Source organism: Manis pentadactyla, chromosome 6 (genome assembly GCF_030020395.1).
Source record: "Manis pentadactyla isolate mManPen7 chromosome 6, mManPen7.hap1, whole genome shotgun sequence".
In the NCBI taxonomy this organism is placed as follows: Eukaryota; Metazoa; Chordata; class Mammalia; order Pholidota; family Manidae; genus Manis; species Manis pentadactyla.
The window spans coordinates 57,861,277-57,877,983 of NC_080024.1; the positions used below are offsets into that span (position 1 = coordinate 57,861,277).

The 16,707-nt window shown below is 39.2% G+C and overlaps 1 protein-coding gene across 6 annotated transcripts in view; it reads right to left on the reverse strand.

Moving 5' to 3' along the window:
- OSBPL6 (oxysterol binding protein like 6) overlaps positions 1 to 16,707 on the reverse strand; it is a 212,423-nt gene that overhangs the window by 21,629 nt on the left and 174,087 nt on the right. For 3 of the 6 annotated variants that reach the window (XM_036879419.2, XM_057503888.1, XM_036879425.2), the window contains 3 exons: positions 15,519 to 15,593; positions 10,143 to 10,308; positions 6,683 to 6,816 (listed from right to left, as the gene is read on the reverse strand). In XM_036879419.2, coding sequence (XP_036735314.1) covers positions 6,683 to 6,816; positions 10,143 to 10,308; positions 15,519 to 15,593 — 375 coding nt within the window. The remainder of the gene's footprint in view (positions 1 to 6,682; positions 6,817 to 10,142; positions 10,309 to 15,518; positions 15,594 to 16,707) is intronic. The other 3 variants (XM_057503889.1, XM_057503890.1, XM_057503887.1) reach the window with 1 other exon arrangement.

Here is a 16,707-nt window from a genome sequence, read left to right on the forward strand (position 1 = left end):
GTTATTTTCTATTATTGGGCACTTATGGTGCTACTGATATTTACTAGAATAAATAATACTGCTGTGAATGCTTATGTGCATAATGGTTTCCTACTTCCTAAGCATTACTTCCTTAGACCAGACCTATAAGCCATGGACCAAAGGGTCAAAGGATAAAATCTTAAGGTTGTAATAAGTATTGCTAAATTATGTCCCAAATGACATCAACTTAAACTTTTTAAAAAAGTTTAAAAAAAAAAAAAGATATAAAGGCTTCTATGAAGAATTATTTTCATACACATCAAATCTGGCCAAGTTTCAGGGAACTTTGGAATTCAGAAATACTCTTGGAATTTTTATCCTAATAAAGACCCAATAATTTGTTTTGGGTATGTGAAATGTTGTAGATAGGAAGGATGGTAAATACTATCGGATTTTAATTGTGCCTTAAGTCAATTTTTTGCTTGCATTCTAATACATACCATATTTCATTGATTCTAAGATACATACTTCCCCCTACATTTAACACCTCTGAAGTACTATCAGTTTAATTGACAGCAGTATGTTTATTTTCAAGTAATGAACAAAATGATGGTACATCTAACAATTGATGGCCTATCAATTTAATGAAATTAGTAACTCTAGCTGGAGTACAAGGATCATATTTTCCTGCCCACATTTGTACCCCACTGCATTTAACATAAGCTGTTCACAAATTGTGGAGCCAGAAATCAAACCAGTAACAGTGAAAAAGTATAATGTATTAAAGACAGACTCAAGTCAAATCTTTTATTATTATAGTAAACTGGGAGGCTGAGGTTACTTTAGCCGTATATACTACTTGATTTTGGTGTTTAGGGCACTACATTAGATGGGACATGAAATTATAGCTGTTGTGAAAGAAAGTCATTGTGATATACAGAGTTGTGAAACACATATTTGGTCATTCAGGTGACCAAATGTTATTTCCCAAGTGTATTTGTTCTGCATCCACAGTTCCTGAAAACACTGAAGTTTTAAAGGTGAAACAGTGTTTTGTCATGTTAATGAGAGATTTCTGGACCCCCACCCAAGGGCAGGGTGAGTCCCCACCCTGGACCCAAGCTGGAAGCTGAGTCAGCCAATGGCCAATAATTTAGTCAATCGTGACTATGCAATGAAGCCCTTAAAAAAACCCTGAGGAAAATTTTTTGCTCTCTTTCCCTGCTCTGCCCCGCTCTGTTGGATCCTGCTGCTCAGTCGGAGAGAGCTTCTATGCTTTGGGAACCAAAACCCCTCACGTGCCACCGAGCCAGACCCCGAGCTCCATGAGGACAGAAGCTCCTTTATGTGGGACCTTGCCTTCTGTTGCTCTTCATCTGGCTGTTAGCTTGTATCCTTTATTAACTGGTAAATGTTAAGCGTTTTCCTTAGTTCGTGAGCCACTCTAGCAAATTAATCCAACCTAAGGGGGAGATCATAGGAACCTCCAATCAGTAGTCAGTAGATCAGAAGCACAGGGAGCTGCCTGGGGCTTGCCACTGGTGTCTGGAGTGGGTAGTGGAGGGCAGTCATGTAGGACGGAACCCTTAACCTGGAAATCTGGTGCTGTCTCTAGTCAGATAGCAGCAGAACTGAGTTCTCAGACATCCTGCTGGTGTTCAAGAATTGCTTAGTATTAGTATATGTGGGAAGACCCCCTCCCACATACTTACACACACTGGAGTCGGGTCTGGGAACCCGAATGGAGTTACACTACTATTACTGCTGTGTATAACTTTGTTATTGTTATACATCTATGCAAAGAAAGACACCATTGCATTTGGCATCGGACAAGTGGGAATAACATTTGGTATCAGAGGAGTGGGACTTACAATTATTTATAAGGACAGATGCCATATAAAATGCGGTGCCTTACAGGCTTGAATCTAACATCTATGCTGCCTCTCAGATGTGAGAGTTACTTTTAAAGTTTCATGGAGGTCAAGTAACAGAATTATGTTATGTCTTTGTGTACACATAGATCAGTAAAGAAATAGTACTTTAGAAGAGGAATTCATTATGCTGTTAAGCCTTGCAAATTTTTACATGCCTAAGGCAGGTAACAATCATGCTGAGCATGTAGTGAGGAATGCTAATTTCACATATTTTATGCTTTGTGCCCTCTAAAAGGATGATGGAATTTGCCAAGTTGATAAGAGCTTTATTGAAAAGCAGCATTTTAATCATTACACATATATCAAATAGACTTGTGTCAAATAAAAATATGCTTTAAAAATGTTAGACCAATTTGGGGAACTTTCCTACACTGCTGGTGGGAATGTAAATTAGCTCAGCTATTGTGGAAAGCAGTATGGAGGTTCCTCAAAAAACTCAAAATAGAAATACCATTTGACCCAGGAATTCCACTCCTAGGAATTCACCCTAAGAATGCAGCAGCCCAGTTTGAAAAAAACATATGCGCCCCTATGTTTATCGCAGCACTATTTACAATAGCCAAGAAATGGAAGCAACCTAAATGTCCATCAGTAGATGAATGGATAAAGAAGATGTGGTACATATACACAGTGGAATATTATTCAGCCATAAGAAGAAAACAAATCCTACCATTTGCAACAACATGGATGGAGCTAGAGGGTATTATGCTCGGTGAAATAAGCCAGGCAGAAAAAGACAAGTATCAAATGATTTCACTCATCTGTGGAGCATAAGAACAAAGAAAAAAAACTGAAGGAACAAAACAGTAGCAGACTCACAGAACCCAAGAATGGACTAACAGTTACCAAAGGGGAAGGGACTGGGGAGGGTGGGTGGGAAGGGAGGGACAAGGGGGAAGAAAAAGGGACATTACAATTAGCTGATGTAATGTAGCAGGGGGGCATGGGGAGGGCTGTACAACACAGAGAAGACAAGTAGTGATTCTATAGCATCTTACTATGCTGATGGACAGTGACTGTAATGGGGTATGTGGAGGGGACTTGATGATGGGGGGAGTCTAGTAGACATAATGTTGCTCATGTAATTATAGATTAATGACACCAAAAAAAAAATATTAGACCAATTTAAGAAGGTATTTAAACATGGTGCCTCTTCTCCTGCCCTCTCTAGGGGAGACTTGGATTGGTAACTGGTAATAAGAAAAATACCTGGGGGTTTAACTGATGACATTTGAATATGGATCAAAGATGTGTTTAGGCTACCTAAAATCACTCCATAATGTGAAGTTATACTAATATAAACATACAACAATTGACTCAATGTACTTAGCTATTTAGAATCTATTTAGTTCATTCTCAAGTGCTGTGTTAAAAGAGGGGCAGTGAAAATAGAGTTGGCCAACCAGGATGACTCTGCCCATGAACTGTCTCCCACCTTTGATATCTGCTTAGCTGCTAATTCCTTCTCTTGATGATACAAACAGGCTGAGATGACTGCTCAATTCCAAGGCTGACTTTCAGGCCATACATTATTTGCTGATTAAGTCAGATTTTTCTTGGACACCCTCCTTCTTGAGACTATGAGAACTCTACCCTTGATCTCAGTGGTTATCACTATCTAAATTCTTTGGCTGCTTCTCCTGAATCTCCATCAAAGGAGCCTCTTTTTTTCTTTTTAGCTTGTTCTTTAAATATTAATGTTCTCTATGGCAGCACCATTGATTCTCTTTTATTCTCACTGAAAACACAATTTATCACCATCTGTAAAGTCACCAATATACTGGGGTATCCACATCTTTCTCTCTAGCCCAGACCTCTCTCCTGTGTCCTAGGTCTGTACAGTTCACCCTTGAACAACACTTGTTTGGACTGTGTGGATCCACTTATACACAGATTTTTTTCAATAAACATATTGAAAACCTTTTTGAAGATCTGTGACAATTTAAGAAACTCACAGATGAACTGTATAGCCTAGAAATATTGAAAAATTAAGAAAAAGGTATGTCATGAATGCATAAAATATATGTAGATACCAGTCTATTTAATCATTTACTACCATAAAATCAACAGTAGGTTATTAATAGTTAAGTTTTTGAGGAGTCAAAATTATATGTGGATTTTTGACTGCACAGGGGGTCACTGCCCCAACCCTGCATTGTTCAAGGGTCACCTGTATATCCATTTGCTTGTTAGATGTCCCATAGACACCTTAGTCTCCATAAAAATCACTCATTATTTATCTCCGATAAATCAGTTCCTCCATTATTTCCTCTCTTGGGAAAAAGAACCACCACCCCATTACGCGAGTAGTCTTAGCTCTGTCTCCTTATCCCTCTGACACTCAGCCAATCTCTGAGCCATGCTGACTCTCCTCCTTCAGTGACCTTGAAACCCATCCCCTCCTTCTACTAATCCTGGCACTTCCTTAGTTCAGTCCTGCATTCTCTCGAATATCTTCAGAATCTTCCAACTAGTTTTACCTTCATTCCAATCATCCTCCATACTTTACCAGAATAATCTGTCTAACATGCAGAAATACATGATAATATTTCCAATTTCTGGCATTATCACTTACTAGTTAAAATTCTGTAAGGTCTCCCCAGTATGGCCAAGCTAAATCTCTACTCTTTTGTGTCGTTCTTAGTTAAAAGGTGGGAAACATTTCACCAACTACTCCTAGATTAACTGTCCTTTGCTCACCCCATGCTTTAGCCACTGTGAATTAACTGCCATGGCTGAGCCACGGATAGTGATCCTGTAGAAAGGGGTGAACCGTCAGTCAACTTAAATGCCTTAACAGAGGCAATGGTGAGTTCAGCCTCAGAGGTGATGGGTGCAGATGGCCGCTTCAGGCCACCGGGAAGGTATGGACAGACGGAGCCAAAATGCCGCAATGACTCACCACTGGGGTACTGACTTCTCTACTGGATGGTGCATAACTATCTTTAAAGTACCAATTTATTTGTACATATTTAGAGTATAAAATACAGTTTTTTAGTTAAAACAAACAACCCAACAAAAATCTCTTGGGGCTCTAAGACTAGAGGCAAATAAATGTTTTGACAAGAGAAGGAAATATTTAACCCAAAGAAAGTGAAGTTGATCTAGTTCTGCATTATTTTACTGTTATCATGTTAGTATCAGGTCTTTCCTTGTGAGTTGCTGCTGTCTCCTCAGGCCCAATCCAAGGCTCGGGTCCTCCTGATGTGTGGCTCTGCTCACAGATCTCCTACTCCTCTGAACAACCGAAGCCTGGGAAATGTGTACCACCCCTGCACTGCTCTGAATGGACTACAGCATCATGGTCCACTTCACTGTTTCCTTAGTAAATACTGCTCATCTCACTAATCAGATCGTGAGCTCCCTGGGAACAGGGCAAGGCTACTTTTTTACCTTGGTGTTCCACACCTTGCCCTGCACCTAATATATAGTCAACTGAATGAAATACAATGAGTAAATGAATGAACAAATGAATAACTTAAAATTTTCTCTTCATCATCATTTCTAATCTCATCTGATGTCCCAAGCCAGATCTCTATTTAACATTCTCTACCTCACCAACAAGCAAATAAAAGCAAGTAAGCAAGTCAGCAAGAAACAAAGATATTTTCTTATTTTTCTTAGTACAAGTTTTTCTTAGACCACGAAGCCCCCATCATTAAATACACATGAAGAAAACACTGCAACATTTCAGGGGACAAGAGTGTACTTGACATGTTTATAAGATGACGTTTGCACATTTACCTAACCATTATTTTGATCTTTCTGATTCATGATACTTTCAGAATAATGATTCAGAAGATCAAACAGCATGGGTTAAGTATTCAACAGATACATGACATGAGAATAGTCCAGGGCAAACCATTACATGTGCTTAGGAATTAAGCCCTCTGCAGATGGGCACGAGAGTTGCAGCTTGAAATGATCGTGCTCCCGAGTCCCCTTGTTTTGCCCTGGAAGCACTATATGCACCTTAACTGACAGTGTTACACAGTGAGCGCAGAAAGTGTGGCCCAGGTAGGTAACTGCAGTCAGTAACTTAACACTGAAACAACATTGAAAATAAGCTGACAGTTCAGGTACATAAAACATGGCGAGACACTTCAAGTCTGATTTTCAGGGACTGAGGCAAACTATTCAAGCAGGAGCTGATCCACATGGAAAACCACTTACCCAGGATTTGCTTGCTCCTTCACTCTGATTCAAGGCACAAGGAAGTGAACAAAGTTTTATGTAAACACTGAGTTCTCACACAAAATCAGGCAACAACACTGAATTCACAAAGGAATTTTTAAAAGTGTACTTATAGACTTACTGAAAATATTTCAGAGGAAGCACTCAGTGTAAAAAAGTATAAATGCAGTTTTAAAGGATTTTTATCAGAAATTTCAACTTTGATTGTTATTAATAAGATCAATATAGTATGTATTGAATAATGTATAACACATATTGAATGTATTATACTGCATGATATATATTGATATATAAGAGCCTAGCTTGAGGGACATAACTTTAGATATGAAGAAAATCCTAAGAGTGCCAACCAGAAAAGAAAAAAAAATAGGTTACAGCAATCAGTAATTTTCAACAGATAAAATTTATTGAACATGGGGGAAAATACTAAGTGTGGAAGACCCAACAGATTTTGTTCTATTAATATTTACTCCTGACATTGCAGTGTCTTGGGAGAATTTCAGATGAATGTGCCCTTCCTGTGTTGGGCTGCCTCTACCTTTGCCTCACTGGGTTGGGGATGGGTCCTGAGTGAAACAAACCCTCTCATTTACCTGAGACAGTGACTGTCGGAGCCGTGCCATCTGCGTGCTGTGGCCTTTATTGTGATCCTGCTCAGAAACCATCTGCTTCAGCTTCTCCTTCTCTATAGCTATGCTATTAAATGCAGACTTCAAAAGAGAATGCACTGGATGGGGGGTGGAAAGCAAGAAACAAAATATCAAATGGATCTGGAAAGAATATACAGAGTTATAAACTTCTCAGCACTTTAATTCTTGCACAGACATTTTTCTGGAAGGGTTATGTTACAGTCTAATTAAAAGTCAATCTCAAAGTAGAATCTATCAGAATATTTAAACACAAAACAAATTTGGTAATTAATCAGGGTGAAAATTTCAGCACTTTATACTAGACAAGCCAACAAAGATTTCGGAAGCAGCATATAAAATATCAATATTGATTCTAAAAAATCAGTATTTTGAAAATTAACCTATAATTCCTAGAAAAAAGGGAACGAATTTTACTCTCCATAGTTGATGAGAATATTTGAGCAGTTCTGTGTACAATGAAGTCTCATGCAAACCATTTAGAACTGTCCAAAATTTATTTCCCAAAAATGAACCGCAAAAAAGAGCACTTTTATAAAACCTGCCAACATAAAAGAGGCAGCTAATTTAGAAGGTCTAAATAGTTCTCTCTGAGGCAGCAAATGATTTGGTTTTAAGAATAGCACTTGCATTACTTTCTCAGCCAGGAACATATTGATGTCAAGAGTGCTTTCAGAGTACAAACTTCCAGTTATAATAGGAATAAGGTCTGGGAATCTAATGTACAGTATGGTGATTATAGTTAATAATACTGCATTATACACTTGGAGGTTGCTAAGAGAGTAGATCTTAAATGTTCTTACCACAAAAAATTGGCAATTATGTGACACTATGGAGGTGTTAGCTAATGCTATGGTGGTAATCGTTTTGCAATATATAAGTGGATCAAATTAACAGGTTGTGTACCTTGAATTTACACAATGTTACTTGGCAATTGTATCTTGATAAAGCTGGAAATAAAATAAAACAAAATAAAGTAAATTACCCTCCCCCCATTTCTGCATACCTAACATAACATTAGTAAAGTCTGAGACAGTCTTTAACTTTGAAACATAAAAAGGTTGCATTTCTTCATATATTTCTTATAAACTCCTATCTTTATAAGAAGTAGTTTCTGTAATACGTCATCTTCCAAAATAGGAATTTCCTTATTTAAGAAAGGTTATTTTTAGTAGAAGTTGAAGATTTTAGCACACAACAGTGGCCTGAATTAAAAGGAAAAATGGTGGGACCACAAGGGACTCACAATTATTGATTTATGTGTTAATTCCCGTCGTCATCAATTTAAAAGTAATAAGTTGATAGCTGGAACACATTAACCCCACTGGCAGCTCTAAAAGTGGGCTCTCACTGACTTCAAAATCCAGAATTCTTTCTAAAGAGTTCACTTAATAGTCATAGGAAAAAAAAAACAGTCATAGAAAAGCCCTTTTTTTTCCCTAACTCAGTTGAAAAGAAAACATGTTGTTTCAACAGAGCTTTTAAAATTCTGTTGAAACTTGGATTTCCTAAAAGCCTCAGGATTGCAACCAAGTACACAGAGCTTTCCTGAGACTACCTTCAAATTTATTCACCTCGCCGAAGAAGCTGTGCTATACTAAACTCACACATTTGTTGTCTCATCCTATGTGCTCCTATAATGCCACTCCTCACCCTATTAGAAATAAAAGTTACTGGCCTTACTGTCCATAAATCTATGCCAGTGTATCAACAAAACAACACTGCTCTGGTCTAATGAATCAATCAGCACCCAGCAAAGAAATGTAATAAAAATGTGCTAGGGGTAAAATAGCACGTGATAGCTGACCTTGAGGAATCAATTGAGAATTCTATAGAAGAAAAGGGGGGAGATAATTTAGCTTAACTGTTTTAGGATTATGGAATTAAAGAAGTACCTATCTGATGGCACATCTCTGCTGATGGTTTGTTGACTATTAATTTTTATTAACTTCAGCAATCCCAGAGATGCCCTTGAACGTGCCTATTTTCCTGAGCCACCAGGCTCTCGAGTATTATGGGGGGCACTTGAGATGTCCATTTAACACACATTTTCTGCATAATCGCAGAGAAACTTCAGCTCTGAACCCACAGTTGTATCTAAGAAATTACTGACAGAAAATGGTAGTCTGAACTGTGATGTAGCTGACCTGCTCTTACAAAGTCTGGGTACTTGTGTCAGAGGGCTGTTCATGCTCACTTCTTTCTGAGCCTGGAGCAGAAGCTTACTGGACAGGTAAAAATTCTAAAGGGACTCTATACAGAAAGATTCCCTCGCTCCATGGCCATTAAATAAATAAGCTTGATAGTAAAGATAATAATGGCTTAATGAGACTCACAATGGGGACATATATGTGGTTAATTCACCATAAGGTGTTACTGACTGAAAACAATATAATGTGTATCAACCTCCAAAAGATCATGTATTTTAAAAGACATTGCCTGGGGAGGTATAAGTCAAAAAATGAATTTCAGTGGCTGAAATTTAAATACTAGAGCAATAAGGGAAGGAGTTAATTTAAGAGCTGAGGCTTTTCCTAGTAAACACACGACAGCTCAGTGTACCTACATTCTACTATTCTGCTTATTTATTGTATCTTACACCCTGTGGCTGACAATAGTAATTGAACTTATGCAACATGCCTTACTGAACATTAAACATTAAAAAAGATACTCCAAGGTGGGGTTGATTAACCCTTCCCTCAGATCTGAACTGGCCTGTGAAGCCCCGACTAGCAGAATGCAGAATTTCTGTGCCAATTCAGAGTTGGCTTTGAATAGCAATAGAATCTTCCACTCCAGTCCATTCCATTCTCTTGGAGCCCTGAGCTGCCATGGAGGGGTAGAGGGACATGACTGCACCCATCCCACTGGGTACCAGGTACATGGGTGGCACCTCTCAGCTGCCAGCCGAATACCACTGAGTGAGCCTAGTCAATGCTACATGGTGCAGAACTGCCTACCCGAGCCCTGCCTCAACTCCTGCCCGCAGACTGTAAAGTACAATGAGTTTTGCTTGTTAAAAAAAAAAAAAGATTCACACAGAATCTATTTTTCTTTTTCCTTGCTAAGGACAACCTACAAGTATGTATTAAATGACAACAAAAAGATACGGAAAAAACAAACAAACCCCACTGAGTAGTAGTGTCTGCTGGCCTGCTTAGAATAACTATGTCTTTCTTCTTTTTACCCCTTTCATGACACCTTTTTTATTCAGTCAAACTGTAAACCTATGATGTATGCTCTCCCAGGAGGTAGGCATCATGTCCCACTGCATTTTGTGTGTAGAACTCCAACCAGAATAAAACCACTTAATCTTCCTACCATGATCCTAGACAAGGATTAGAGTAAATGGCAACCTTTCACCAAAGAAGAGAGCTTCTGAAGGGCATGTTATATTCATTGTTACCTTTCTGTGCAATGAGACAAAATTCTTCTTGAAGCTTTGTGTAATCCGTTGAGCTTTCCAGAGGGTCAGTGAGGTGGCTAGGGGGAGTCTGAAATTCAATATCTGCACAAAGGTTGGGGTTGGAGGAATGCAAGCGAACTGGAGACATGGTAGCGCTGAAAGGGACCTGAGAGGGGAAGGCACCAGTTATTAAAGCGCAATAGTGCACGGACCACATTTGCTCACATAGAAAAGATCTCTTCACTTTTTCAAAATAACAGATTCCTCTGTGATGACACACTTGGAGACACTTACTTATTCATTTATTTTGCAGGTGGTTAGGGTAGGATGGAGTCTCATGGACCATTACTGACTTAGTACTGCCACTGTTCACTGGCTTTTCACTTTTACAGGGAGAAATGACTACAGAATGACATGAGCAAAAGGCATAATTGCAGAGAAGCTTCAGCTCTGAACCCACAGCTGTATCTAAGAAATTACTGACATAAAATGGTAGTCTGAACTGTGATGTAGCTGACCTGCTCTTACAAAGTCTGGGTACTCGTGTCAGAGGGCTGTTCATGCTCACTTCTTTCTGAGCCTGGAGCAGAAGCTTACTGGACAGGTAAAAATTCTAAAGGGACTCTATACAGAAAGATTCCCTTGCTCCATGGCCATTAAATAAATAAGCTTGATAGTAAAGATAATAATGGCTTAATGAGACTCACAATTAAATCTGAAATCAATTTATTAAAATGTTTGTAAATGAAATGTATTTATGTAAATTACTACAGTTTACCTTTGTATGTTACATACATGAACATGGCTTATGAACCAGCCAGTATCGAAAAGCATTAAATAAAAAAAGTCATATTACTATAGATTTTTCCAGATGGCTAGTGGTACTTTTCCTGCTCAGGCTGGATCTGGACTAGGCTTACTGACGGGTAAAGGCGAAACACTCTCCATCTCCTCGGAAGTTCTACCTGACCATTCCAAATGCTGTCAGCCAAATGCTCTTGAAAAATGAGAATACCAGTTCCTCTTGCAGATCAGATCACCAGTAACCTCCCCTAATTCTTAGTGCACAGATGTTCATTCAATTATTCCATGAATCAGACTCAGACTCCTCCACATACTGAATTTTGTATAAATTAAAGGATAATTCACACCCTCTAGCTAACAGGAAATATGCTGTTAGAGGAAGGAACCAGTATCTTGTCTGATGTGTATGTGTACCAGAACCACTTCCTTTGTTTTCATTTTTTGGTTTAGTTTTAAACTTCCTGACAGAAAAAGAGAATATAATAGGAGGTAAGGAGGGAGTGGGGAAGGGGAGAGAGGGGCGGGGGAGAACGAGCACGTGTGTGCGCCTGAGGATATGGAAGGAGAGCGAAAGAGAAACAGAAATCTAGCCTGAGCTGCAGTTTGTGGATCTGGGTGACGGCAGCTGAGACTAGAGAGGGTCCTTTGGATGTAGCTTTGCCCTAGCAAGCAGTAATTTATCCTAGAAGACATTCAAGTATCCAAAGCTTACTGGGGAAGGAAGTGAGCATGAAGCTTACCCCCTGGATTCAGCTAAGCTAAGCCTATCCAAAGCATTTGGTATCTGGAGTTATCAAAGTAACTTTACCTCGTCTTCCATGGGGACCTTGGTTATACTGGGCTGGAAGATGTCAACAGTTTGTTTATATCATCAGGATCAGAATTTCCAGCTATTCCAGAGAACAGACACAAAAGTGGCAGTTAAGCCATTTGAGAAAATGGAGTTCTTGGGTTCGATACTTTGCTGGAATCCTGTCCTGGTAACTTTTAGAACCTGGTGATACTAATGACTGAGGTCTTTGGGAATGCCTATAAAGGGGATTTATGTGGAAGACTATGTGAAGATAGATACAGGAAAATCCTGGCCTTAACTGTGGTGATGCTCAGTCTAGGAGGGCAACCTGCTGGGGAAGTCCTAAGAGGGAGACAGAATCCACGGGAAGGTTGGTGGAGATTAGGAGGTCATGGGAGAGCCTGTGACTTGAAATGCATAGATCAGGGAGTTTTCAGATTTAAGGTTATGGTTTTCTGGTACAAGGAACTGGAAGAGGATTTAAGAAAAAGGAATGTGGCTGTTTGGTGATGGGAATGTAAAGTGTTGAGGATCATGAAAAGTGTTTTATCTATACTCAGGTGCTCTCCACACTTCATGGGCTGGCATGGCGTAGGAGAGAGGTCCCTTCCTTTCAGCAGGTGTGGAGGCTGGGGTACAGCTTGCAACAGGAGACTGGGGTGCAGTGGAGGCCCAGAGGATCAAGTAAGGACCTAGATTTGTCCCTGAGATAATGGCCATCCTATCTGAAAGTCGGAATCAGACACTAAGAAGAAAAACATAAGTTACAGATTTATATTTTGACCATAATGGAAGTTTAAATTGGCAATTAAAAAATGATCTTGTATATAATCCACAGGGAAAGGGACTCGGAATGCTCCATTCAAACCGCAATCAGACTGTTCGCTGGGAAGGTGAAAGCTAATTTTTATATACTCTGGACTAAAAGTGTTTATATTGAGATTTTTTGTTGTTGTTAAAAAAGTATATGGAATGGGTCATTTTAATTGAAGAATTCATGAAATGAAATTGAGAATACAAATTAAGATACATTATTACTCTAACTGTAAATTGAATCTCTCTTTAGCCTGGGGACATATTTACTCAGTTTTTTATGCATTACTTTGGTATTACAGGATTCAAAAATTCCAGTGGCAACTAGATTCCCTGCCATTATGGTTGGAGTGGGAGCTGTCCATAGCTCTCAATGTCTGTACCCAAGGATGTAACCTCCATGCTGGATGCAGCCTTCTGCTGCTCAGGGAAGAAATCCAAGGCTTCTGTGAGACCCTGTAACAGGGAAGAAGCCTGATCCTGGAACATTCTAGTACCACTAACTGCAGTTTGGACTGGGGATGTTAGGAGGTACTTTTAGCACCTCCCTATAAAGAAGTCAAAAGGGAAATGGATTGAGAGTGGAATGTCTGGCACCCAAATTTAGCAATGGTTTGCTAAAACTGCATTCAACATAAATGAAATGGGAACACACAATAGCAGGTCCACAACTCATTGAGCCAAAGTAAAGAGTCTCCTGCTGTTGTTAGTCCACATCACGGCACAGCGGTCCTCGTGAGGAGTGGGGAGGGTGCTGCCTTTCCAGGTGTGTTTCACAGGGGGGGCCAGTGCTGCCCTTTCTCCAAACCCCTATTCTGTTGGGTCTGGCTGACATTGTAAGTGGGCCATTCTGGGTTCTAGTGCTGAGAATCAACCAGAGTAAATCTCTGGCACATCTCCTTGGAGAGCTCTTTTCTTTGGGAGCAATTTCCACTGCCACAGATGTCTGAGTGGATCCCCTCACTGCAGGAGAACAAGGACTAGGAGTCATTTGGAAGAATTCTAGGTAAAAGGCACCCAGCAGGATAGGCTAGGCTCAAATTGAGTGGCATAACTTTAGCATTGGGAAGAGGAGGGACTGGGAATTAAGGGGAACCACTGTACTAAGAGAAATAGTGGGGCTGAGTCACCAGTGTCAGGTGGCAGTGTGTGTATGAGGGGTCAGGGGTGCCAGCTGAGGATGCTGCTAGACTGGGCTCTATAGGTGGCCTGTGAAGTTAAAGCTGTAAATCCTAGAGGGTTTGGAGTAACCTTGCCCTCTATTTATTTCTGAACACATTACTAAATGTTGTCAGCTTTTCTCATTAGATACATCTAAGTTATTTCTTAACTGCTGTGGTCACAGCTACCCTGGGAGGTGGACATTAACACTTCCTCTTTTAAAAGCTTTTTCTCTTCCACTTTCAACTTGAAAAAATAAAAACCCATTCTGTTTAAGTAGGTTTTAATCCCAATTTTATTATAGTCACTATATGTATCTGCAATTAAAAAATGAACACAGTAGAAACAGTAATTTCTCTGCATGCCATCTCAGAAATACCTTATTTCAAGAAACATTAATATTTTCATAAAATGATTGACCTTTCCTTGCCATACTCTCTCAAATCATCATTAGAGTTTCTGAATGTTATAAATGAAAGATTACATTTAAGAATGATTTAACTGATCTTACACGTATCTATTGTCAGAATCTGTTACCACATCAGGGTCATGTACTTGATTTATCTGCATTTGAATCTATGTGTGAGATATACATTAGCAGTGAAATCAAGTTCAATAATTTGTCTCAAATGTTCACAAATCTGTGAATCACTTGCCTAATAAATTCCAAGTCATTGGTTCATCATAATCAAAAACGATTCTGTCTAGCCAACAATCTAGCCAAAAGCACCCAGATGTAAAGCAAGAGTCAGCTACTGACCAAAATGCAGAAAGCCAACAATCTTCACACCAGTATCCATTTTCCTACAGCACAACCAAAACCTTTTCTTATTTTCAGCAATTTTAATCCTAAAATATATTCCATCATTAGCAAGAGCAAGACTTTTGTTTAGTTTAGTCAGAAATACTATGTAATAGCCAAAAAAACCCTAACATCCACAATTGCTATGAACTCAGTTAGCCGTATTAAAAAAAAATGTGATAGGATGTCATGATTAAGCAAATATTATGATTTACTTTTATCTGGCAAAGGGTTCCTGTATTTACATATTCTATTTTATATTTTGCATCACAATTCACTGTTCTGAACACCTTCTACTCAATTTTAATTTTTAGTTATTTCCCTTATCTCAACATTTCCTCTATCCTCCTCCTATCTTATTTTCTCTTAAAAAAAACCAACCAACCTCTAGATACAGATTAAACACCATTCTGTGTTTTTCTCCTTCTCACAAGCTAGTTTCTGATTTTCAGCTCAATATTCTTTCCAGAAAACAACTTTCCCTTGCTAAGTATACCTTGGGTAGCCATTTAGAGATGACATCAAAATTCACCTTTCCTTTCTCATTTCTTTATTCTCAGATCCTTTTCAAACAGTCACATCGCTACAAGGAAAAAAAAACAATTTATGTCTGTAGTAACATGACTTTTCTTAGAAAAACAAATCAGTTACCAAAGGTTCCAATATCAGTATGGCAAAAAACAAAAACAACAAAAACAAAAAAACAGTATAATTTAAGGAAATTCCACAGCACAGGGAGCTGTACTGTTTTACACCCTTGAGTTGACACTGTTTCTTACACTGAGAGTAGAAGTAGAGAACTAGGTTGTAGTTTGCCATTGGCACCACCAATACCCGTGTGCGACTCCTGCCATGCAAGGACAGCCCGAGAGTACGTGAAACCTATGCCAACACGGGAGGGGGCCATGGTTGAGGCTGTGGCACCCGTAGAACTGGGGAGGTGACACCTGTACACGGTTTCTCATTCTTATTAAACGTCCACTCGAGATTGAAATCCACTCACTGTTGTAGCCACTGCTGCCGCTAGCCTCTGCCGGCGCCGAGTTGTGCTGAACTGGCCCTTCGCAGATGGCCCTTCCTGACAGTGAATGAGAGAACAGGAGGGAGGAGGAAACACAGGGTGGGGGGGCAGGAAGAGGACAGGATATGAGAGACGGAAGATAAGCAGACAAGGGAGAGGAAGAGTTTTTAACTGGAGTTGACTTTTCCTAAATTGTAGCATTGAAAAGAGCTCCAAGGGGCATTCATGCTGTGAGAACAGTGCATCACTCTCACTGCATAATACCCAAATGCTTAAGTCTATTTGCTGAACATAACCCCAGCCCAAAAGGAGATGGAAAGTTATGAACTGATGGATAACTTTAAGGTAAAATAAATGTGCATACTGTTTCATCAACGCAAAGTCATGTTATATGAAGTCAAAAGGTATTCAATAAATGGAAGCAAAGAAAACATAAGTTCAGGAAAAAGTGATTAAACCAATAGTGGGCAAAGGCTGAAATGAACAGGTTGTAATGAGAGAGCCTCTTGCTGGCCAGGCAGAATTTTTTTTGGTTTGTTGTTGGGAGGAAACCGTAAGGTGGGAGGGGGCCAGGAATCTTCAACTCTCCATTTATTCCCTACTATAAAGCTCTCTGGGATTCAACATTAGTGATTTTCATGTTGAATATTCTTCCAAGGAGGAAGCCAGTCCTCATAGCATTAAAAAAAAATCTCTATTTCTTCAGTGTGTTGGAAAAATGAACAATAAAACTCTGAAAGCATAGGCTTCATTTAGTGATGTGTACCTATGCATAAACCAGCAGAGGAATCCTACAGCCTTCTTTCCTTTCTCTCTTTTTGGAGGATGGGGATGAACAGTTAATGACATTTCTTTCTAACCGCTCAACTCTACATCCATTTGACAGACCCCGACTTTTCAAGGTTGTAAGCAATAATTTTAATTCCAATCAACTGAGATATACTTAGAATCACATAACAGTCCAGACTGAGAAAAAAACAGCAATACTGCTTTAGTCTTTTTTGGAACAACAGATAAATATTTTAAATTCTTTTATCTCCAATTCTCTGTAAAGTCTCCAAATTACATTCACATTTTCTCTTCCATTTTCATAAATCTCCTGCATACATTATATATATGTTTATTACATAGTATATGTAATATGTTTTCCATGAAGAGTTTTCTGTACAAA